The sequence below is a fragment of the Myotis myotis genome, unplaced genomic scaffold, assembly GCF_014108235.1.
Source record: "Myotis myotis isolate mMyoMyo1 unplaced genomic scaffold, mMyoMyo1.p scaffold_m19_p_1, whole genome shotgun sequence".
Taxonomy (NCBI): Eukaryota; Metazoa; Chordata; class Mammalia; order Chiroptera; family Vespertilionidae; genus Myotis; species Myotis myotis.
The window spans coordinates 98,378,917-98,403,618 of NW_023416313.1; the positions used below are offsets into that span (position 1 = coordinate 98,378,917).

The window sequence follows — 24,702 nt, forward strand, 5'->3', positions numbered from 1 at the left end:
GGCCACCCCAGGGTAGTTTTACTGTTCACTAAATTAGCCTAGGAATTTTAGTGCTGGATTTATAGGTGTCAATCAGAAATGGCCTTTTCAGGACTAACTTGATTTACTTATCAAAGCTCTGATGAGGCCAAAAGAACCAAATTGCACTCCAGCTACTTCCCTGACAAATCATGTGACTGCAGTCAATTCACTCTTCCTCTTGTGGTCCAAACTTCTAAACAACGCTGAGATCCTTCTAAGCCTACAATTCTGATTCTGTTATTCTAAAACAATACCTGGTCTCAGCCAGTTTTCTTTAGAAACTCAACATACACTCCACACTATCTTCAGTGTTCATATATATTCCAATGAATAGATTCCAAGATCACTCTGAAGGGCTCGATGTTCTACCAGGAATATCTTAAGTACTGGGAGACAGTTGGAGAGTATACAGGGTATGGCCACTGGGGCATCTACATCCAGCCACTTAGGTGTTCCTAAGAATAACCCAACATATTTTTAGGCCCTTCCCTCAATATGCGAGCTTAGAATCGGAGTGGGAAGGGTACCTTGGAATCTACATTGTCAGAAAGCTCTTCAGATGATTCTTAAGCCGACTGAAGTTCAAGAACCACTATCCTAAATCCTATGCATATTTTCCTCAAAGCGAACAGAAGAACAGCTAGGGGATGGGACTTCAGAACTTCAGTGAAATATTTTAGAATAAGATAAGAAGTCCGATATCTTAGCACCAATCCAACTTGTGTTGAATCTCTCAGTTAGGACTATTGTCCTGTCTGGAATTTGACTCAGTCAAGTCTGGTTCACCCTTATTCTGCCCTGGAATTTTCCATCAAGTTTCTCCTGAAAGATTGTGCTACATAGGTGTCACTATGTAACTTCTAAACCTACCTTGTGTTCAATAAATGCCTTGGGGTAACTTCTTTCTGAACCCTCCTTCTCACTCCTTATTTCCTTTATATAGAAGGAAAACTGATAAATTATCACCTTACAAAGATCTAAATTCCTCTGCTCTGCTTAGAGACGATAGTTAGATTCAACTTCACAGCCTCAGCACCATAGGGGTTTTGGAAACCGGTACTCTCTTGTCCCCACAGGCAAGTGCTTTCTCTGATCTTGAGGTCCTTCTAGATAACACTTCACCATAACTGAGTGTCCAAACGTGGAATGTGGCTTAACACCATCTGACTCGGAAGCCCTTCTAAAGGGCTTCCAGTTCTTTTTTAAATTGTTTTGTTAAGTCTTGTCTTTTTCTGTGCAGCCACCAGAACGGCATTTGGCCAAGAGACGATGAAATACTCTGGTTTTTATTTAACCTTCACAAGCTGAATGAACAAACTACATACGAAATTATTTCCTGTTCCACTGGTGCTACTACTTTATAAAATAGCTGACTAAGTATGCTGCATGTGAATTTACAAATTAATTCCTCAGCTTCTCAAATCTTCTCTAAATCAGTCTGTAAATACCACAAGGTGGCTAATCAGAAACACTTTGAAACCCAAACTGTCAAGCGATGCCGATATTTCATTTTAGGCAACCTGACTTGGTAAAGGGCTTTGTTCCATGGGTCACTTCTCCAGGGATAACTCAAACCAAAGGAAAAGAAACATTGTTAAATTAAGTCATCTTTACAACTGCATAATGTCAAATGGGAGGCTTTCAGTCAAAAATTCATTTCTAAAAATTGTAACCCATTGTTTAAAAAGAAATCTTACCTAGCCTGGCTGGAGAGGCTCAGTTCGTAGGGCATTGTCCCAGGCACAAAAAGGTTGCCAGTTTGATTCTTGGCCAGGGCATATGCCTGGTTTGGGGCTCAATTCCCAGTAGGGGGCATGCAGGAGGCAGCTGATCAATGCTTCGTTTTCACATCTATATTTCTCTCTCCCTCTCCCTCCCTCTCTCTATAAAAATCAATTTTAAAAGTTTTAAAAATATTAGCTATAGTTTTTTAAAAGTCTCTCCATTAATTACAAAAAGCTAAAGCGAGGACTTTTTACCAAACTTATTCACTGTCATGTTCTCAAGAACACCAACTTAGTTCAAAAAACAAAGGTAATCATCAATATTTCTAGTAGAGGCTTAACAAAAATATGCTTATATTTTTAAATTAGTTTCCAACTGAGAAGATGAAAAAAAAATTGACAAAAAGGTTAAAAAATTGTGCTCCTTACCTTCATAACCTCTAGAACATAAATCATCTGTGGTCCCATAGATCTTCCATCTGCTCCATAAACCGGATCCTTTGTAAAGCATAATGTTCTTTTCTTGTCTATTGCCATAGTTAAAAAATAAATCTTCTCCCTCGATTCCCAAAAGTGTGTCATTTTTGCATTCCCATTTCTGAAATTCGCTTTTTGAGTCGCAGGCATAGAGAGTGATAGGAACCCAATCCGTTTTTGATGGCACCCCCAAGCATAATTTAAAGGCAATGCTCATAATCTGGGATTCTGACACCCATCGGAATTTCTGTGCTTCATTGTCTGGGTTGCAAACTGCTGTTTGGACTGCACTGGGGCTTATTGCTTCCACACAGCGCTTGTGATCTTCATTATATATTAAAAACTGCCTAGTATCTGTTAAAAAAATAAAAAGAAGGAAATGATGTTTAAATAGATACATGTGACAAAGACAGTATTTTAGGTAAAAACTTCCCAATATTTAGGTTTCCTTAAAGGCTTATGGTCATAAGAAGAGGGTGAGGTTGGCTCTTGCTGAGCCATCTCAGCTACCTCTGGGGATCCCTGAGGCTGGAAAGAGAGGCTGAGTTGAGGGGAGCACATGGCTGCTGGCAATCATCCATTATAAGGAACATTATGAAAAGGCCTGCCTTAAATGCATACTAGTTATAATGGAGTTAACATAAACAGTAGGTAATAGGAAAAGAAATAATACCCATCAGAGAAAAAATCTGTATAGGAATACAATCCTATATAATAAAAGAGAAACATGGTAATTAGCCGTACATCCACTACCCTTCCCATTGGCTAATCAGGGCGATATGCAAATTAACTGCCAGGCAAGATGGCGGCCGGCAGCCAGGCTACTGATGCGAACATGAGGCTTGCTTGCTTCAGTGACGGAGGACTACAATGTTCCCCGCCTGCCTCTGCTGGGCTCTGAGGTGCTAAGAAACATTGTTACAAATATAGAAGCTAAACAAAACCCCAGAAACCTGCTTTCAGCGAGCCGGGATCTCAGAGCTGGAGTCGCAACAAAGTTTCAAATACAGAAAGTAAACAAAGTCCAGAAACCTGCTTTCAGCAGCCGAGGTCTGAGCTAAAGCCAGCTCTCAGCTCCAGTGACAGCCATAAATCCAAGAATTAAAAAAAAAAGGAAAAAAGGAGTGGTTGGAAGCTTCAGTCACCTGCCAGCCTGAAAACAGCCCTCAGCCCCTCACCCAGACTGGCCAGGCAGCCCAGTGGGGACCCCCACCCTGAAGGGGTGTGACCAGATGCAAACAGCCATCATCGCCTCATCCAGGCTGGCCAGGCACCCAAGTAGGACCCCCACCCTGATCCAGGACACCCTTCAGGGCAAACCAGCCTGCCCCCACCCATGCACCAGGCCTCTATTCTATATAGTAAAAGGGTAATATGCCTCCCAGCACCGGGATCAGCGGAGCTGAGAGGCTTCCCGGCACTGGGATCAGTGTGACAGGGGGCAGCGCCCAAACCCTCTGATCGCCCTGCGGCTCTGTGTGTAACAGGGGGTGGGGCCACAACCTCCTTATCCGCCCTGCTCTGTTTGTGACAGGGGAAGGCGCCCCAACCCCCTGATCAGCCCTGCTCTGTGCCTGATGGGGGGAGCTCCCCAACCCCCTGATCGCCCTGTGGCTCTGTGTGTGACAGGGTGCGGTGCCCCAACCCCCCCCAATCGGCCCTGCCCTGAGTGTGACAGTGGCGGCGCCCCAACCCCCTGATCAGCCCTGCTCTGTGTGTGACGGGGTAGAGCCATAACCTCCCCATCGGCCCTGCCCTGAGTGTGACAGGGTGCGGCGCCCCAACCCCCTGATCGACCCTGCTCTGTGTGTGACAGGGTACGGAGCCCCAACCCCCCTGATTGGCCCTGCTCTGTGCGTGACAGGGGGTGGCGCCACAACCTCCCCATCGACCCTGCCTTGAGTGTGACAGGGGGCGGTGCCCCAACCCCCCAATCGGCCCTACCCTGAGCGTGACTGAGGGTGGCATCGCAACCTCCCAATCCGCCCTGCTCTGTGCATGACAGGGGGCGGCGCCCCAACTCCCCAATCAGCCCTGCTCTGAGCCCGACCAGGGGCTGCACCTAGGGATTGGGCCTGCCCTCTGCCACCCGGGAGCAGGCCTAAGCCAGCAGGTCATTATCTCCCAAGGGGTCCCAGACTGCGAGAGGGCACAGGCCAGGCTGAGGAACCCCCCTCCCCCCCGAGTGCACAAATTTTTGTGCACCGGGCCTCTAGTCCTATATAATAAAGAGCTAATATGCTAATTAGACCAAACAGCCGAATCACCTTCCAGATGGCCTCCCAGACGAAGCCAGGGCTGGAGGGCCGAGCCCCTTGCACGAACTTCATGCATCAGGCCTCTAGTAAGCTATAAAGTTAAATGCATGTATATCCTGGAATAGAATTTTGAAGTCTGACTCACTCCTACCCTCTTTAAGATAAATGAAACTTATGCATAATTATTCTAATTTTAACATTAGGGAAGTTTTTTATAACTTAAAAAATAATTCTACATTAGAAAATTTACTTTCATTTTAGGTCCAACCAATTTTTGAACTAAGGCCTTTCTCATAGCCTAGGTCTAGGTAACTAGAGAAATTTTTTGTTTTGTTTTCCTTTTCAGGGTAACTTAGAGACCTACCATCTAGAGATAAGTTAGAATCTGTATATAATTTTAGCTTTGATTCACTGGCACACTCATTCGCACCTTTGTGCAATAAAAAGATACAACAATGTATTTAAAAGTATAATAATTTGTGTCCAGCTGGTGTGGCTCATTGGTTGAGTGTTGGCCTATGAACCAGGAGGTCACTGGTTCGATTCCCAGTCAGGACACATGCCCAGGTTGCAGGCTCGATCCCCAGTAGGAAGCATGCAGGAGTCAGCCAATCAATGATTCTCTCTCATTGATGTTTCTATCTCTCACTCTCTCTCCCGTCCTCTCTGAAATCAATAAAAATATTTTTAAATAATTAAATAAAAGTATAATAATTTAAATAAATGTTATTATTTTTATTAAGGTAATATTCATAAGACTAACTTTCCAAATATCTATTGTTAATGCTTGTGATTTGGGGCTGGCAATTTAAATAAATATGTATAGGTGGCTTATGCTTATAATACACTTCTGCTGGCTGGCAAAACTCAACTTCCCCTTGCCAAAAATAAAAAAGAAAAAGAAAAAAGGTCTGGTAAGCATTTTTTTTTCCTTAAATCAAAATTGAATTTATGTAAAAGTTCTTCTTTTTTGTTGTTTATTTATTTTTTTAAGAATAGGCAAATGAAAGACACTATTTTAATTTTTTTTTAAAATATATTTTATTGATTTTTTACAGAGAGGAAGGGAGAGAGGTAGAGAGTTAGAAACATCAATGAGAGAGAGACATCGATCAGCTGCCTCCTGCACATCTCCTACTGGGGATGTGCCCGCAACCCAGGTACATGCCCTTGACCGGAATCGAACCTGGGACCTTTCAGTCCGCAGGCCGACGCTCTATCCACTGAGCCAAACCGGTTTCAGCGACACTATTTTAATTTTGAGATATAAATATAAATTATACACTTTACCATTCCTGTGAAAATATCTAAAGTTTTACTAAATTCCTTCTACTTAAATGGTTTTTTTCAAAATGGGCTGGTAGTATTACAGATTCTTGAGGAGCTAACTAAATGAACTAATTATTTTAAATCAAATCATGCCGTGAAAAATAACATCGTAATAATAGTACCACTAGCAGATTCCTTCACTGTTTACAAAGCATTTTATCAGCCATATTGCATTTATTGGCCTCAACACCCCTCTGAGGTTGGCACCACTTACACTGTGAGGTCAGTTCTTGAACCACCAGCTCCAACCTTACAATGGATCTTTGCCTCAGCCGGCTATTTTCTCCTGCCACACTCCTACATCTGTTCTTGTCCCACACCTGTTAGAGACCTCTGCCTCTGGGTTCCTAATTCAGAGCTACTTCCTGGGATGGGTTCCTCATTTCTGTTGGTTTTATTTCTTGTAATTGGGGCTCAACAAAAATTGAATTCAGAACATCTGTTTCTGTTGTCTTCCTTAGAATTGACATCTGTCCACCCGCCATGCAATGCTGGGCTGAATCCCCTCCATCTAGCTGAACTCCTGCCCAGGTTTGATATCATTTTGTTGATGCCCATGTCCTAGCACAGTGATTTTCAACTTTTTCATCTCATGGCATGCATAAAGTCATAACTAAAATTCTGCAGCACACCGAAAAATGTATTATAGTTTTTGCCAGTTTGACATAAATGGTTATAATTTTTGATTTACAAAAAAATAATAACAGTGATGATCTACCCTTTTTACTCCAAAGTAACTTATTTTAAAAAATCAGGTGCCTCTACTTTTATATAAGGATTTCTGGTATCAAGAATTAACCAATCAGATACAACATTATTATGGGACATGACCAATAAGATGCAACTCTGTTATATGACCTATATATTTATGGTTCAAGACAGGGCATTCACCCTAGATGGCTATTGTGCTGGCTTTGGCATTTTTTTTATTTGTCCATCTACAGCAAAAGAGGTCAGTGTCCCCTGACTGCATAGTCAGGTATTGCATGTTTTTAAAAATTCTTGCAGCACACCAGTTGAAAACTGCTGTCCTAGAATGACAAAATGAGTACCTTTCTGCATTGGCAAGAAAGTTAAATTTTTAATAATATGATGTTTTATTCACAGTAAAATACAAGAAATCAGAAAAATAAAAGGTTCTTTAAAAAAAATTACTATGATAATTTGCCACATGCAAATGTAAATCTAGGCTCCTCTAATCTAAAAAGGTAATAAATTCTGAAAATTTTGTCATATATATCTATAAACTCAACTATACTGCCTTTAAATTTAACCTGTGTTTGCTTTTCCACCTATTGTTTTCCTATCTAGACTTACCTTCCACTTTTCAGAGTAACATCTCATCATCAATATATCTTCCACCTCATACTTTCAGTCACTTGATTGTATTGTCAAGCACCCAACATTTATTAACCACCCAGATTCAGTCAACCAACCAATTGATAATCAGCCATTAAAGGAAAAGGTGCTTGAAAGTCTTTTGCACAAGCAGTATTCCTCTTTCAGAGGTTTTTTTTTAAAAAAAAAAATATATATATATATATTATTGATTTTTTTAGAGAGGAAGGGAGAGAGACAGAGAGTTAGAAACATCGATGAGAGAGAAACATTGATCAGCTGCCTCCTGCACCCCCCTACTGGGGATGTGCCCGCAACCAAGGTACATGCCCTTGACCGGAATCGAACCTGGGACCCTTCAGTCCTCAGGCCGACGCTCTATCCACTGAGCCAAACCGGTTAGGGCAGAGGTCTTTATACTCATTTGACTTTTATTTCATGTACTTAATTTTCATGTGTAGTTTCATCCTAATTTTAATCTAAATATGATGGTATTTAATGCACAAACATTCAATATTCTCTTTCTCATGAATGGTACCATAAATCCACCCAGATCCATAAGCCAAAAACCTAGGAGTAATCCTGGATTCTCAGTTTTCCTTTCCTTTCTACGACAAAAGCAGACTCTATCGGCTTTACCCCTAAATATACTACGTTAATTGTATGTGTTAACTTGGCTAGCTCTCAGTACATAAATTTTTGGTCAAACTCATCTAGATGTTGTTGTTATGATATTTTTGTTTTGTTTTGCTTTTTAGATAAGGTTAACATTTAAATCAAGAAGGTTTGAGTAAAACAGATTCTCCTCCGTTCTGTGGGTAGGTCTCATCCAGTCAGTTGAAGGGCTTCAGAGAAAACAGACTGAGATCCCTGAAGAAGAGGAAATTCAACCTCTAGACTACCTTTGGACTTGAACTGACATATCACCTCTTTGCTGAGTTCCTAGCATGTCAGTCTACACCTGTAGATTTTGGAATAGCCAGCCTCCATGACTGCATAAGCCAATTGCTTAAAAACACTATCTCTTGAAGGATAGACAGATACACACACACACACACACACACACACACACACACCAGAGTCCTATTTCTCTGGAGAACCCTGAGTATGAAGAACCATATCCCCTAATCCAGTGGTCGGCAAACTGCAGCTCGCGAGCCGCATGCGGCTCTTTGGCCCCTTGAGTGTGGCTCTTCCACAAAATACCGACTTCTGCGCATGGGCTACGAAGTTTCAATCGCACTGTACGTGCGTGCCGGAGCGTGGTATTTTGTGGAAGAGCCACACTCAAGGGGCCAAAGAGCCGCATGCGGCTCGCGAGCCGCAGTTTGCTGACCACTGTCCTAATCCCTTCTTTCCCTCCATCTCCACTGCCGCCGCCCTAGACCGCTCCACCACGGTCTTGCTCTGGTCTTCTTGTCTTTGAAATGAAATTGTCAAAGATAACGCCAAACCTCCCAGTTTCCTGGGAAAGACTGATCTAACTTATCACCTGACTCCAAATTGCAAAACAATTGGCAAAACAAACTAATGTAACGGGTGGTTTCCACTTAGCTATACTTAGAGTTCTGTCTATGCAGCCTCCTTAGCAGATTGCCTGTGATGTGAACGCTTATTCAGTAATAAAATTGATTTCTTTTTCTTCTACCTTTGTGGCGAGGTTGCCTAGGTTGGGAGGAGATTTGGTTTTAAACACCATTGTCCCAACACTTTAAACCCTTGAAGAGTGTACTACTGCACACAGGAGAAAAATAGCCAGCCTCCACATCACAGCTCACCAGCGGGGCAGGATCCGGCGGGCCTCCCCTTCTGCCCTAGTTGCCTCCCTCTCCCCCTTTCACCACCTCCAGCCACAGGGCCTTACTGTTCCTCAAACACCACTTTCGAAGCTTCATATCTCAAGTTCCCGCTTCTTGGATGCTCAGTAAGGTCCCAGCTCATGTGTTAAGCTTAGCAAGCTGACTGTCCTAATTTTACTTTTACTTTCTATATAATATTCATAACCATCTTAAAATATATCCTTTTTAAAAAATTTTATTTACTTATGTTTTGTCTGGTCTCCCTGATGGAATATAAATTCCATGAGTAGAGAGACTTTATCTTTCTGGTTTAATACTGTATTCTCTCTTTTTTAGAGCATAATAGTCTCTCAACAAGTAATAGTTGAATGAATGAAAGAGTTTTTTATTAAATCTGAAGCATGTTCCCCAGTACCCAGGTACATTATTTTATTTAATAATTGATTACTGATTAACAGTCTATTTAATATTAGTTTTCCCCCTGAAAGTTTATTTGCACTGAAGAGCAATTTATAAATGTTTGTACTTATAAAAGGAGTACTTGGAAATGAAAAGCTTCTATTTCAAAACAAACTTATCTATTCTTGTTTCCTGTATTTATCTTTAACACTAGGAAGCAGTGCAAGTTTGATATTGCCTTTGCCAGACAATACAAGGAAATTTAAAATTATCATTTTATGTTCCTACATTCATACATTATTCTTCTCCCCAACTAGACAACAGCTTTTATCACTGTTCCTGTGCACCATCTCTGACCAAAAAGCAGCCTTGACCAAAAAGCAGCTGGTGACCTTTTTGCCACTATGAACCACATTATTGTTTTACACGAGGGTGGGCAAAAGTAAGTCTATAGTTGTTTGCACGGAAAATAATACAACAATTAAAAATAGTAATATAAGAATAAACTCTGTGTTTTGCACATTCACAACTGTAAACCTATTTTTGCCCACCCCATATGTATAAATATTCTACATTTTGTTTGTTAATTATGCTATAATTAAAATATTGCAGAAAAGCTGAGCAAATGAGGGCAGTTGGATAGCTAGATTAGTTTATCTGCAATTTCATTTACGGACTAAAATGTGTGATTCCTCTTTTTTTAACACACGTCAGAAATTTATTTACAGAATTGAAGAGAACATCCTTCCGTCTTAACTCTATCTTGCTGACCTCACACATATCCTTCAACACGTATGTGCCGGTGGCATGCTGGTGACAAAGCGAGAGACAGGTTCCCTGCCACAGTGAGCTCACACTGTGATTAATTCAAGGGCAGAATATCAAAGGTCAAAATACATTGAGGCAAGAAGCAATCCATTTCCACCCAATATCTCAGGTTCAAAATAACTGGCATGCAGTAACATGGGTGTGAGTTTTCTTTTAAGTGGGTTTTAAATGGTTCCATAACATTGAGCAAGTAATTAGATTTCCAAACTTACCACCAAAGAAGATTATTAGGTTATTAAAGGGGACCACTTGGATCTATGCTATATTCCCTTACACATGTTTAGATTTTCCCTGTCAATAAATAAAATGCTGACATGACTGAAAAGAAGAAAATAACTTCTGGAAGATAAAGAAGCTGGATAAGAGTAAAGTAAATGGCTATTTTGTAGCAAATACTGTCAGAATTCCACTGTGTCTTGTTGCCTTTTGCTGTTTTAGTGCATGCCAGCCCGTCCTCAGTGACAGCACTACACCACACCGCTGGGCCTGGGGCCATTTTCTGGCCATCAGAGCCCCCTGTACCCACACACTGTGGGGACAAGAAGAATCCTTGAACTAATGCCACCTACAAGTAGAGAAGCCCTTCTCCAGTGATCAACGGGAGTTGATGAATAAACACCCAAGTCCTTGCCCTCAGGGAGGATGACTCTGAGGCCCAGAGCACCCAGCAGGGCTCAGCTCCAGTGTCCACGGGGGTCACTGGCCCCTTACCAGCGCCTTCGCTCTGGTCTCACTGCCCCCTCCTCTTCCAGTGTTTCCTGGGACCACCTCCCAAATAAACCATTCGCATTGTTGTAAAGGGTCAGTCTTGACCAACCCAAACAAAGAAATCTGTCTCTGAGCCTGTCACTGTATGTAAAACCCACATATGTGTCCCCACAGATCTGAAATTAAGTAAAAAAAAAAAAACACACAAATATTTATCAAATACCTAGTACATGCAAACAAAACAAACAAACCAAAAAACTATGCCCGCTTCTGGGAGCAGAGGGGAAACTGGGATCACAGCGCTAGGTTTTGCAACACTGAACAAAAGGTTAAAGGAAAATTTGAGAGTTATTTTATTTTTCACTTCAATCTATCACTCATCAAATATTCAGAGAACCTGCTATTTTAAGTCACTGCATTTGCCCATCTGGGGAGGTACAAATGTGCATCAGTATGGGCTGTGACCTCAAGGAGGAAAACAGAAGCCAGGAGTGTGAAAACTGCCAACTCCCCACCTTCCTCCCGGAAGATAGGGACATCTACACCCTTCCTGGATTCCTTCACTCCCGTCTCGGTAGGTCTCCCTCCCTCAGCCTCCTGTTCTTTTCACCTGTGCCCTGGATCCCACTCCCTCCTGCCTCTCCACTCACTATCCTTTCTTTCTCTCCTATATCTTCAATCTCAAAATGCCAGCTTCTCCCCCACTTTTAAGACAAGCAAAGCCTGACACTACACCACTCTTCCTTCTTCCATTCAGAGCCATTCTAACTAACTAATTAATTGTTATGCATCATGTCTCAATGCAGCCTGCCAGTGTGGCTCAGTGGGTTAGAGTGTCGTCCTGTGCACCAGTAGGCCTCAGGTTCCATTCCCGGTCAGGGCATGTGGTTGCAGGTTCAATCCCTAGTCTCGACCCTGTATGCAGGAGGCAACCAATGGATCTCTCTCTCTCTCTCTCTCTCTCTCTCTCTCTCTCTCTCTCCCTGCCCCCCCCCATCCCTCCCTCCATACCTCCTTTCCTTCCTTCCACTCTCTGAAACCAATGGGAGAAAATATCCTTGGGTGAGGATCCTGTCTAATAAAAGACAAAAAGGGTCATTGACTGTACCTTCGCTACGCTTCCCATTGGCTAATCAGTGAGATATGCAAATTAACCGCCAACCAAGATGGCGGCCGGCAGCCACGCAGCTGAAGTGAGCAGGTTTGTTTGCTCCAGTGATGGAGAAAGCCAAGGTCCCCCGCCTGCTGTGGCCCGGCTCTGAGCTCCGAAAGCAACAAAGTTTCAATTATAGAAGGTAAATAAATCCCAGAATTTTAAAAAAAAAAAAAAAATGAAAGAAAAAAAGGAGAGGCTGGGAGCTTCAGTCAACAGCCAGCCTGAAAACGGCCCTCAGCCCCTCACCCAGACTGGCCAGGCACCCCAGTGGGGACCCCCACCCTGAAAGGGGTGTGACCAGCTGCAAACAGCCATCAGCCCCTCACCCAGGCTGGCCAGGCACTCAAGCGGGACCCCCACCCTGATCTGGGACACCCTTTAGGGCAAACCAGCTGGCCCCCACCCGTGCACCAGGCCTCTATCATATATAGTAAAAGGGTAATATGCAAACTGATCCTAACAGCAGAAAGACTGGGAATGACTGGTCACTATGACACACACTGATCACCAGGGGGCAGATGCTCAATGCAGGAGCTGCCCTCTGGTGGTCAGTGCGCTCCCACATGGGGGAGCTCTGCTCAGCCACAAGCAAAGCTGATGGCTGCCAGCACAGTGGTGGTGGTGGGAGCCTCTCCTGCCTCCTCAGCAGTGCTAAGGATGTCCAACTGCAGCTTAGGTCTGCTCCCCACTGGCAAGTGGACATCCCCTGAGGGCTGCCAGGCTGCCAGAGGGATGTCTGATTGCCAGCTTAGGCCCAATCCCCCAGGGAGCAGGCCTAAGCCAGCAGGTGGTCATCCCCCGAGGGGTCCCAGGCTGCGAGAGGGCACAGGCCAGGCTGAGCCCCCCCCCCCCCCCGAGTGCACAGATTTTTGTGCACCGGGCCTCTAGTTAAAAAATAATCTTTATGTATCATTTCAACCTGATCATGACATAATCAGAGCTTCCCTGCTAACTGGCTGTGTGACCTTAGTCAAGTTTCTAAACTACTCTGTTCTTACTTTTCTCCCATCTGAAAAATAAAGGCGAAATAACAGGACCTGCTGGTTGTTGTGAGAATTAAATGAAATCATCCAAATAAAGTGCTTAGAACATTTCTGACACAAAGAAATTCACTTGATACATGTTAGTTCATTATTATCATAAACTTGGAAAGTGTGAAAGGGTTCAGAACAAGATGAAACTAGAGAAAACAGCAGCCCAGACAGAGGGACAGAAGGACAAGGACAATGGAGAATCAGGGTTTCCACCCTCAGGACATAGGTGATGCAATGGAGAGAGGTATGCTCTTCGGGGTCAGCAAACTTGTGGTCAAATTCTGGTTCCACCATTTACTAGCTATGTTACCGGGGTTCAATTAATCATTCTAGCCTCAGTTTGCTCATCAGTAAACTGGGGACCATGATGCTTTCTGACAGAGTTGCTGTGAATTTCTAAATGAAATAATTTATATAAAGTGCACAACGTGTCGTTTGCATGTAGTAAACACTCCAATGTTAATGCCCTCCCTTCCCTGTCCAAGTGAAAAGTCTAACAATTGATAAAGTGACTGAGTCCTCCCTCCACATACTGTAGTTTTGAAGCCCATTATGTCTTTCTTGATCAACACACCCAGCTGATGAATTAGATCTGCTGCTCAGCCTCAGAGCCAGAAGACCATGATCAAGCATGAGATCTGGTCTTCCTGGCTAGTTGACTGCTAAGCCTCAGCTTTTTCATGTAGGGAAAGGTAGATGGTAATACCTACCCATCCCACCTCAAGGGGTTGTCGGAAGGATCTGATGAAGGATCTGAAAGTGATTAATTCATGAGGTTAAGGATCCGAAAGTGTCCTGTGACTTTTATTTGGTTTGTAACTGGAACACTTTGTCTTAAAATTATTTCTTCTTTTGATGTCAGTTTCAATTCCTTTGGAAAGGATCCTTGTCTTTTTATCTCTGTCTGCTCTCACTTTTGTTCAACCTGATTTTCACTGCTCTCCTTTGGGGACCAACCTAACCATACATTTTTTTTCATCCAACTATGCTTGATGATAGCCAAGAGGCAAGATGTCACTACCGTTCTCATTGTGACATCAGTTTTCTCCCTCTCTGCCGTGACGATACACACTACTTCAGAAGCTACTTTCCTAGGTTCAACTCACCTTGTGGCCTCTGAGACCTAGTTCTCCCTTAGTCGCTCAAGGTTCTGTCTCAGGGGCCAGGCTGTAGGTTGTGAGCATTGAAGGATAACTATGATCCCACCTCCCTGTCTTTAATTGAGATTGAGCACTTTTGATTATTTAAAGTTCACATTTAACCTGTGATGACTTTCCTACTTAGAAATTAGGTCCAACACTCTTAGAAGACACCAAAATGCATGCAACAAAGCAATTATTTTACCAATATCTGCAATATCCTCCACACACAGATTATAGAAAAATCTGATGTGGTTCACAACAATAACAAGAAAAACAGAAAAATATAAGAGTAATTGCAAATGAGATGACAAGAACTTGGTTTTGCTCAACAACTTCAGAAAGATGAGAGAATAGAAATAAAGAAAAGTAGAAATATTAAAAGGAAAATCTTTTGAACATTAAAACTAGTTAAGGGAATGGCAGTGGGGAATTATTTCTTGAAGAAATCCTACATTGATATTAAACCAATCAATCATTCATTCAGCAAATATGAATTGCTTCTTTTTAAATATAGACTATGTTTATTATTAATTTTTATTTACACTAGAGATGAGAAAAATAAAGTTCAGATGTGAAGTCACATGACTAGTCAAAGAATTGCAAATCTAATGCATCCTCTAATTCTAGATAGCACTCTCCACTGTGTGTGCTGACACAAAGCAGATCCACCGCCTCTTCCATATAACAACTTCGATATAACTAAGGACACCACAGACACACTGGTTTGCCCCCTTCCCTGTTCAGGTCATATCACAACGGGATTATTATGTTCAGTTCTGGATGTGTCCAGGGTCTGAACTCTAAATTTTATGAAGGAAAGTTGAAGGACCTGGAGGAAGAGAAGCATTGCTTCTTTTTAATAAAACTCTCCATTGGAAGTCAGGATTCTGAGTACAAAACCGGTTGCTGCCCTAACTAGCTGTGAGACCCTGGAAAGATCACTTAACCCAGGGGTCCTCAAACTACGGCCCGCGGGCCACATGCAAATACAAATATTGCATTTGTTCCCGTTTTGTTTTTTACTTCCAAATAAGATATGTGCAGTGTGCATAGGAATTTGTTCATAGTTTGTTTTTTTTAACTATAGTCCGGCCCTCCAACGGTCTGAGGGACAGTGAACTGGCCCCCTGTTTAAAAAGTTTGAGGACCCCTGACTTAACCTGTCAGGAACCCAATTTTTTTAACCACAAACCAAGGAGGCTGGATGCAGCATGGATCTGGGCTAGAGATCAAATTTACACTATTTTTTTTTTCACTTTCACCAGGGAGAGCCTGCTCCTGGCACCTCTCCCCACTGCCCCCAGGGACACCACATTGGTAGTTTGCAGTCAACCATGGTGGGAGGGTTACATCATGGAAATCGGCAAATGCCACAAATCAATGCTTTTTTTCTTCTGAGAACAAACTGTTAAGTTTACCAAAACACCGTTGTCAATGAGCCAAACCAGGCCATTTCAAGCTAAACTTCTCTGCTGTGGTCCAATTTCTCCATCTAAACAAATTTCACTGTATCTCTACTTTGATGATATCCCCGCTGAGCTCCAAACATCAACACTGAATGCAGTTCTTTGTGCTAAAAAGATAGCAGAGCAAGAAGAGTAAGAAGGGAGCCTGGTCAGGCAGCTCAGTGTTGTCCAGATACGTCAAGGTTGAGGGTTCATTCCCCGGGTGAGGGCGTCTACAAGAATCAGCCAATGAGCTCTGGCCAGTGTTCTCAATGGTTAGCGCACTGGAGGGTCATGATGTTGGATTCCTGGTCAGGGCACACACCCAGGTTGTGGATTGATCCCATTCGGGGTTTATGGGTGAGGCAACTGATCAATGTTGCTCTCTTTCTCCCTCTCCCTTCCTCTCTCTCTAGAATCAATGAAAAGCATATCCTCAGGTGAGGATTAAAAATAAAATCAGTCGATGAATGTGTGGAACAACAAATCTATGTTTCTCTCTCTCTCTCTCTCTCTCTCTCTCTCTCTCTCTCTCTCTCTCTCTCTCTCTAATTAAAAAAAAAGGGGGGCGGGGGGAGAGTGGCTCCTATTAAGCTTGGCCTGCTGGGTGTGGCATGGATATTCACCGTGCTGATGATGTGGGCTGCTCTCGGGGATGTGGGAGAAAGGGTTCTGAGTGGAAAAGAAATTAACCACAAGGAATAAGGGAGGCCTTTCCGTGGGTTTTCTTAATAAATAAAGAACCAGGGAGGGGTTTCATTCACCCGACCGTCTCCTGCTAACTAAGCAGGTATTCTGCTTTTATTCAGACACCTCTGATCATGTGCCACTTAAGCCAAGAAAAGGTAAAATAAAAATTATAATCTCAAAAAAACAAAAAAAAACTGGAAGGGGTTCCCTTGCCCATGTTTGTTTGTTTGTTTTTTATTCTCTAAACAGATGTGAGCACCTCCCTGGTTCTCCCGTATTTAGCATATCAAGAGGAAGACATTCATCAGGGTAAGGTATCCTGCTGTCTCAAGGAGGGAAAAATTCCTAAGCAAATTAAGGAACACTTGTCCCCCCAAAGCATTAACAGTCAGTTTAAAGAAAAATAGGGGCTGTATGTGTGCTGCCCAGTGTGGTATCCAGAGTCCCAGGGGTCTGCAGCACACTTGATACAAGGCCAGTCTGAATTCAGATGTGCTCTAAACTGTAGAATACACCTCATGTTTTGAAATTTTAATTTTTAATGTTGACTAAAAATATTTTGGATATATTGGGATAGATAAAATATATTCATGAAATCAATGTCACTTGTTTCCTTTTACTTTCTAAAAAAGTATGTTTTTATTGATTTTTAGAGAAAGAGAGGCAGGGAGAGGGAGAGAGAGAGAAACTTCAATCGGCTGCCTCCTGAACATCCCCTGCTGGGGATGGAACCCACAACCTGGGCATGTGCCTTGGCCAGAACACAACCGGCAATCTCTTAGTGCAGGGGATGATGCTCAACCAACTGAGCCACCCCGGCCTCTTTACTTTTTCTAATGTGGCAATGTAATGTGGCCTATTATGTTTCTATTAGAGGCCCGGTGCATGAAATTCATTCACGGATAGGGTCCTTAGGCCTGACCAACGATCAGGGCCAATCTGTGGGGTGACCGGTAGAGTGAGTGGGGCCCCCCACTTGCACCCACCTTGTCTGGCCAGGTGCCACCCACTCACTGGCCCCACCCCTGCAGTCACCTCCAGTCGCCTCCCTCTGTGGGGCAACTGGTGGGGCCTGAAGGGTGGGGCAGCTCCTGTGTTAAGGGTCTGCCCCCTGGTGGTCAGTGCATGTCATAGTGACTAGTCATTCCGCCAGTCATTCCACTGTTCGGTCGATTTGCAAATTAGGCTTTTATTATATAGGACCAGAGGCCCAATGCATGAAATTCATGCATGGGTAGGATCCCTAGGCCTGGCCAGTGATCAGGGACGATCTGTGGGGGATGCCTCCCTCCCCCCCCCCTGCATGCTTTGGCTGTCCTGGGGCCTTTGGGCTGAGGGCAGCTCCTGGGTTGAATGCCTGCCCCCTGGTGGTTAGTGCACATCATAGCAACTGGTCATTCTGCTGTTTGGTTGATTTGCATATTAGGCTTTTATTATATAGGAAGGAGGATTGCACTGAGCTGAGTTAGAGTCTGGGTTCCAGACACAGCCCTTGAACTAGTCACCCAGCTTCTGTGTGAAGACTTTTAGTGACAGGGAACTTTCTCCTAAGCAGACTATTCCATTGGAGACAGCGCACCCTTGGAAGATATATTAACCCTCCTGCACAGACAAGCTTTCAAGATGGACACTGATGTCTAATCCCATGCTGCGGTCTCCACAGCACAGAGCTGCTGGCCTTCAGCACCACTTACTGGCTGAGGGCTGAATAGCTTTGCATCCAAGATTAAGGTGAAATTATCTCCTCAGGCTCTAGGAATCTTTTCTCAGCCTTGTTTCTTGGGAAACCTCTTCTTAAATACTTAACATATTGCTTTATTGGACAATTAATTACTACTATGGGGGAATGATCACTGCTTTTAATAGCTAACGCTCATTGAATCACTGCAACAACGGATGGGGCAGGTATATTAATAAGCTCCCCATGTTACCGACAGGGAAACCAAAGCACAAAAATATTAAGTAGCTTCCTGGCAGGATGCAAAAGACACTGCCTTCGCCTGTGTTTTTATAATACTACGACTTAATGCTCATTACAATTGAACATTTTCCGTGATCAAATATTCTCTCCCTGAAAAGCTTCCCGATTACATGGGAGCTTCTGTCTTACCCATGTCCCCCCAGTCCTGCCCCCACCATTGCAGCAGCATGTGGAGTGCCATTGTCACGTGGCAGTCAGTGTTGATGGGTTTGAGAGAAATGAAGGGGAGTCAGGAATCAAGTACTCAGAGTTGAATCCCTCCTTATCTCAAAAGAGAACTGGAAACTTTCTAATTTTTTTTATACCAAAAAAATCATGAGCTGATGAAACAACAATAGAAAATTAACATTAATTTTAGAAAGAAAGGCCCCATCCAGGCAATGAGTTTGGAAAGTTATCTTTAATCCTTAAAGCCTGTGTTTTCTAAAATGAGACAAATATCTTCTAAATGTCTATTTTTTATTATAACAATCTTAAATAAAACACATTCATATCCATTTTCATTAGGTATATAATTTTTTAATATATGATTTTGAATCACAAGAGTATGCATTATTTAATAAAAATCATTTATGATCAGAAAGAGAGAGAGAACTGGGAGTAAAATCTCTTGCAGGCACTCTCGTTCTGAAGTTTTAGCGGGTTAAATATAAAGCAGTGACTTTCAACTGGTGAGCTGCAAGAATTTTTGGAACACGCAACACTTGACTATTTAGTTAGGGGCACTGACCTCTTTTCCCTTGGATTGCCAAACAAAAAATGACAACAGGCAACACAATAGCCATCGAGTGTGAATGAATCAAATTATACTTATTTTTTTTTTTTTTTTGCCAGATAGGCAAAAATGATACTTTTTGGTGTGCGGCAGAATTGTATTAGTTTTTGTGTGCCATGAGATGAAAAAGATTCAAAATCACCAAACTAAAGAAATAGAAATGATGTCTTTGAGAATTTGAGAAGCTCATGAGTAATCACTAGTCTCCAGGAAAAAAAAAAAGAAGAAGAAGAAGAAGAAGGAGAAGGAGAAGGAGAAGGAGAAGGAGAAGGAGAAGAAGAAGAAGAAGAAGAAGAAGAAGAAGAAGAAGAAGAAGAAGAAGAAGAAGAAGAAGAAGAAGAAGAAGAAGAAGAAGAAGAAAAGGAATAAATCAGTTTGAACCAGTTGGACTCCAGATAAGGATGAACTTTCTAGCAATAAAAACTATGAATGATTAATACGGTTCACAGAAAAAAAGACAAATTGTGGAAATGACCTGGAATGTCTGTGGGGGCAGATCCGTGACCTTGTCCTTAGCTCTCGGAGGAGGACAGACACCAGAGCTGCACCTCCTTCGGCCAGAAACACCCAGATGTTTGGGGTTAGACAGGAATATTGTGAAATGAAAGTAGCTGCACAGACTACAGAAGGACTCCCTCTAAGGATACAGCAGGGAAGGAACAAGGTTGATGAGAGGAGTCAGGAGCAGGACAGGGGTTCCCTGGGGCTCAGGGCACCTCTGGCCTGAGAAGCAGCACCCCTGCCCCTGCCCAGGCCCCAGACCTGGCATCCAGGCAGAGACAACAGGTTCCCTGCAGAGCTGGGGGCGCAGAGGAGTTGTGCTCTCCTCCTCAGCACAGGTATTGAAAGGAATCCGTTGACAATGACCGCCCCCCCCCCACCGCCCCCAAAAAAGCGGTGCCATAGACCCAGGCCACCAGAGCCACTTACCCAACAGCTGCACAGCCACTGGAATGAGAAGCAGCAAAGTCAGGAGCAGGGGCAGCCTCATGGCCCAGGGTGTGTCCTGTCTTCCAGTGATGGAGAGGAAGGCGAGCCAAAGAGCCAAAGCCAGGAGGGTGCTGGGTCGCCCCTTGCCTGCTCAATCCTCAGAGCAGCCCTGCTGAAAAGAAGGGTGGAGGACGCTGGCACTTTTAAAGGGCCTCTCAAATTAGGGAAAACCTCCAATAAGGAGATATCCTGTCACATGAGGGTGGTTGGAAAAAACAGGAATTCAAAGTTACAACTTTGCTTCGTAAGCGAACTTCTGAGGAGAGCAGATAGAGAGGAAGGGGAGAACAGGACACATGTGGGAGAAGTGTAAGGAAGGGGGGGAGGTGAGCGGGCGATGGGAGAGAGGAGGGAGGGGCGAGCTGGCCGGGCGGGAGGCAGAAGTGAAACAGCTTGGGCCCTCACAGCCTCTGCCATGGGGCTTGTGGACAGCACGCTGGAGGCCATCATGACCTGGGCCGGACAGGAGGCTCCCTCAAGAAAGCAGCTGAGCCCAGGGTCCCTGGGCAGACAGCCCCACTCTATGGGGACAGAAATGGCAGCAGCTAAAAAGGAGTTTGGGGTAGAAGCATGTTCTTAATGGCTGAAATCAATCGCCCTCATTCTTCATGTTTAGTGCTTGTGGGTATCTTTTTTTCTTAGAAAGCTTCTAGAGATCACATATAGCTTTTTTTCCTTTAGCCAGGAGAAGAAGGGACCAGGGGCTAAACCTCAGGGAATTACAGTAATGGCCGGGAGGGAGAGAGTTCTAGAAATCTTTCTCTTGAAAGTTCTGCAGAAAGCCAGAGAAAATATCACAAAGGATTTGCAAAAAAAAAAAAAGCTTTGCTGTCCAGCCCCACCCAGGGGATTCTCTTCACGTGTGGAAGTGCCTTCTTGCTAGCAGAAAATCTGCTTGTTTGATAAAAAGACATATATAGTCATTACATCACAGGTGAAATTCTTCTTTAAAAAAAAAAAAATGGTAACAAATTTATCATTAAGCACAATATTAACCCCTGAACATCTATTTTGTTATTTTTCAGAAGAACATTTTGAACCAGATATTAGGAGATAGGCAACCCACAACTAGAGCATGGGAAATGTTAGCAATTCAGAAAGAAGCTGCTGCAAGTGTATTTTCTGAAAGTTTAAAGAAGTTTTTCAGGTGGAAAGCTCCAAGATTCACTGTCTTTATGCTAACGTTATAAAGCTTTCTCCCTCATAAGAAACGTGTTATTCTCTCACTAGTTTGTTGTTGTTGTCGTTGTTTTTAACATTCAAAGTTGAAGATGATTCTGACAGGAGGAAAAAGATGGTGAAAATGTAGGACGCTGGACAAATTGTTTCTTTTCATTAAGCCTATGTTTAACTGACAAAAAAAAAACTGGTTACAAAACAGAACAGATGGAACAAAAAACATTTCTTTCTTCACTGATTTATCATGAAAGGAAAAAAACAGCGTTTTGAATGAGCCATTCATGGCTTTTACAGGTAAATAAGTTGCATAAATTTAAATTGTTTGGCCTAATTTGGATTTATATCCATTTCAGAAGCAAATACAATTTAATTGAATTTTCTCTATACTCATATTCAGGGTGGTTTTGTATTATACAAATGTGTCATATGACCAACTAGAATCAGTGGTACGATCTCACAAAGAAATTTACCCCATGACCTTGACTTTACTGAAATAAAGACTTATCAGGCTAGAAGAGTGGCGACCAGTTCATTCTACCTAAACAACTACTGAACTGACAGGAACTGCCTGAAGTAACTATTTTGGACTCTGGACTCTAGTAGAAAACTTGGGGCATCCGGTAGAGAGCTCAATGGAGAGCCTGGTAAATGTTGGTGATTTTCAACCTTTCCCGGTGGTCGTGGCTACCATCTTCCATTCCCCAACTTTGTGGCAGGTAGCAGTGAGGGTGGCAGAATGTTTCCTGGTGCAGCTTGCTGGAAACAGGGCAGACAATACACATCTTTTCCTCCAAATATCAGAGTTGGGTGTTCTGGAAGACCCAATACTATAAAACCTTTGGGGGTAAAGCATTAGGAAAAATCTTATGAGACTGGATTTGGGAATGATTTTTTTTATATGACACCAAAGCACAGGCAATAAAAGAAGAAGCAGATAAGTTGGGCTTTATCAATATCAAAAATTTTGTGCATCAAAGATCACTATCAAGAGAGTGAAAAAAGCCCGAATGAGTTTGGCTCAGTGGCTAGAGCGTCGGCCTGCGGACTGAAGGGTCCCAGGTTTGATTCTGGTCAAGGGCATGTACCTTGGTTGTGGGCACATCCCCAGTGGGGTGTGTGCAGGAGGCAGCTGATCGATGTTCCTCTCTCATCGATGTTTCTAACTCTCTATCCTTCTCCCTTCCTCTCTGTAAAAAATCAATAAAGTATATATATATAAAAAAAAAAAAAGAAACTGCCATTGTTAACATGTTAAGTGTATTTCTTAAAAAAAAAAAAAGAGTGAAAAGACAATCCATAGAATGGGAGAAGATATTTGTAGACCATATTACTATCCATCCTATATCATAAAAGGCTAATATGCAAATAGATCAAACAGTAGAACAACCAGTTGCTATGATGCACACTGACCATCAGGGGGCAGACACTCAACACAGAAACTGTCCCATGGTGGTCAGTGCACTCCCACAGGGGGAGCGCCACTCAACTAGAAGCCCTGAGCCAGGCTCATGTCTGGCAAGCGCAGCAGTGGTGGTGGGAGCCTCTCCTGCTTCCACAGCTGCACTAAGGATATCTGGCTGATGGCTTAGGCCCACTCCCCATGGAGAACAGGCCTAAGCCATCAATCAGACATCCCCGAAGGCTCCCGGGCTGTAGAGAGCGCAGGCCTGGCAAAGGGACCCCTCCCCTGAGTGCACAAATTTCATGCACTGGGCCTCTAGTAACATATAAAGGAGTTCAACTCAACAGCAGCAACAACAACAAAGCAAAGCATTGCAACAAAGCAACCCTGGTGCATTGCTGGTAGGGATGTAAAATGGCATAGCTACTGTGGAAAACAGTTTGGTGTCTCCACAGAAAGTTAAACATAGAATTGCCATATGATCCAGCAGTTCCCCTTCTACGTATATGCCCCAAAGGACTGAAAAGAGAGACTCAAAGAGATATTTGTACACCTTTGTTCACAGTGGCACTTATTCACAGTAACCAAAAGATAGAAGCAACTCAAGTGTCCATCAGACCCATGAATGGATAAATAATCTGTATGTATATGTATATTGAAATATTCTCTATAATAATAAAAGCATAATATGCTAATTAGACCAGACATCCTTCTGGACAACCTTCCGGATGAATCTGGGGCTGCAAGGGAAGCCTGGGTCCCAGGTGCCTGCCAGTGGCCAGAGGGAAGCCCAGGTCCCAGGAGCCAGAGGGAAGCCGGTGCCGGCAGCTGGGGGAGGGAAGGCCTCCTCTTGCATGAATTTCATGCGTCTGGCCTCTAATTTAGCCACAAGAAAGAATTCTGCTACCTTTTACAACATGGACAACAGGGGTCCTCAAACTACGGCCCGCGGACCACATGCAAATACAAATATTGTATTTGTTCGTGTTTTGTTTTTTTACTTCCAAATAAGATATGTGCAGTGTGCATAGGAATTTGTTCATAGTTTTTTTTAAACTATAGTCCGGCCCTCCAACAGTCTGAGGGACAGTGAACTGGCCCCCTGTTTAAAAAGTTTGAGGACTCCTGATGTATAACCTTGAAAACATTATGCTAAGTGAAAGAGACCAGACACAAAAGAACAAATAGTCTATGATTTCATTTATACGATGTACATAGAATAGGCAAATCCATAGACAGAAAGAATAGAGTCACCAGGGACTGGTTGGGGGGGGGGGGGGCGGGCAGAGAGTGAGCATTGTTGTTTAAAGGGTACAGAACTTCTGTTTGCGACAACAAAGTATTCTGAAAACGAGTAGTGGTGATAGTTACACAACATCATGAAAATACTTAAAGCTACTGAATTGTATATGTAAAAATAGAAAGAATAGTAAGTTTTATTCTATGAATATTTTACACAATAAAAATAAAATAAACTCTTAACCATTCTCTTTATATCTTTTTTCTATGTTTTGGTTCTGGTTTTTGCTTAGTTATTGATGATGATGGTTGTTTTTAGCTAGTATTTTCTTCAAGCTGAAGAAGTATGATTATAAACTAAAGAAAATCTTCATTTTTTTAAATTTTCAAGACAATTACTGAACTATTTCATTTCCTCCTAGTCAGTCTCTGTCGCAGACATGATGTACTCACACCCACTCAATTCCATATAAGATGAACTTAGAGAACTCTTTGTTTTGAAATAGTTCCAAGAAAATTAGCTCAACAAATTCTGTCATTTTAACCAGTAAACTGGTGATGAATACACAAATTTGTTTAGTTCAAGGAAACCTAGTTTTTAATGGACAAATTTGCACAAATGGTATCAAGATAATTTTGACTCACTCAGAAACAGAAGATATAATGAGGCAGCTGAGTGAAAATGTAGAACTTAAAAGACGGAACACTTTTCTAAACTGAATTTACTTGTATTGGGGTGAAATTGGTCAACAAAACCATACAGGTCTCAAGTGTACAACTCAATAAAA

At 42.8% G+C, this 24,702-nt stretch overlaps 1 protein-coding gene across 2 annotated transcripts in view; it reads right to left on the bottom strand.

Annotated features, from left to right (window-relative positions):
* Positions 1 to 20,247, bottom strand: part of MRC1 (mannose receptor C-type 1) — a 97,885-nt gene extending 77,638 nt beyond the window's left edge. Inside the window, exons 1-2 of one of the 2 annotated variants that reach the window (XM_036345776.1) lie at positions 20,035 to 20,247; positions 2,175 to 2,576 (exon numbers count right to left, since the gene is read on the bottom strand). In XM_036345776.1, coding sequence (XP_036201669.1) covers positions 2,175 to 2,576; positions 20,035 to 20,095 — 463 coding nt within the window. In that variant the 5' untranslated portion in view covers positions 20,096 to 20,247. The remainder of the gene's footprint in view (positions 1 to 2,174; positions 2,577 to 20,034) is intronic. The other variant, XM_036345766.1, reaches the window with a different exon arrangement.
* Positions 20,248 to 24,702: the final 4,455 nt, after the last annotated feature.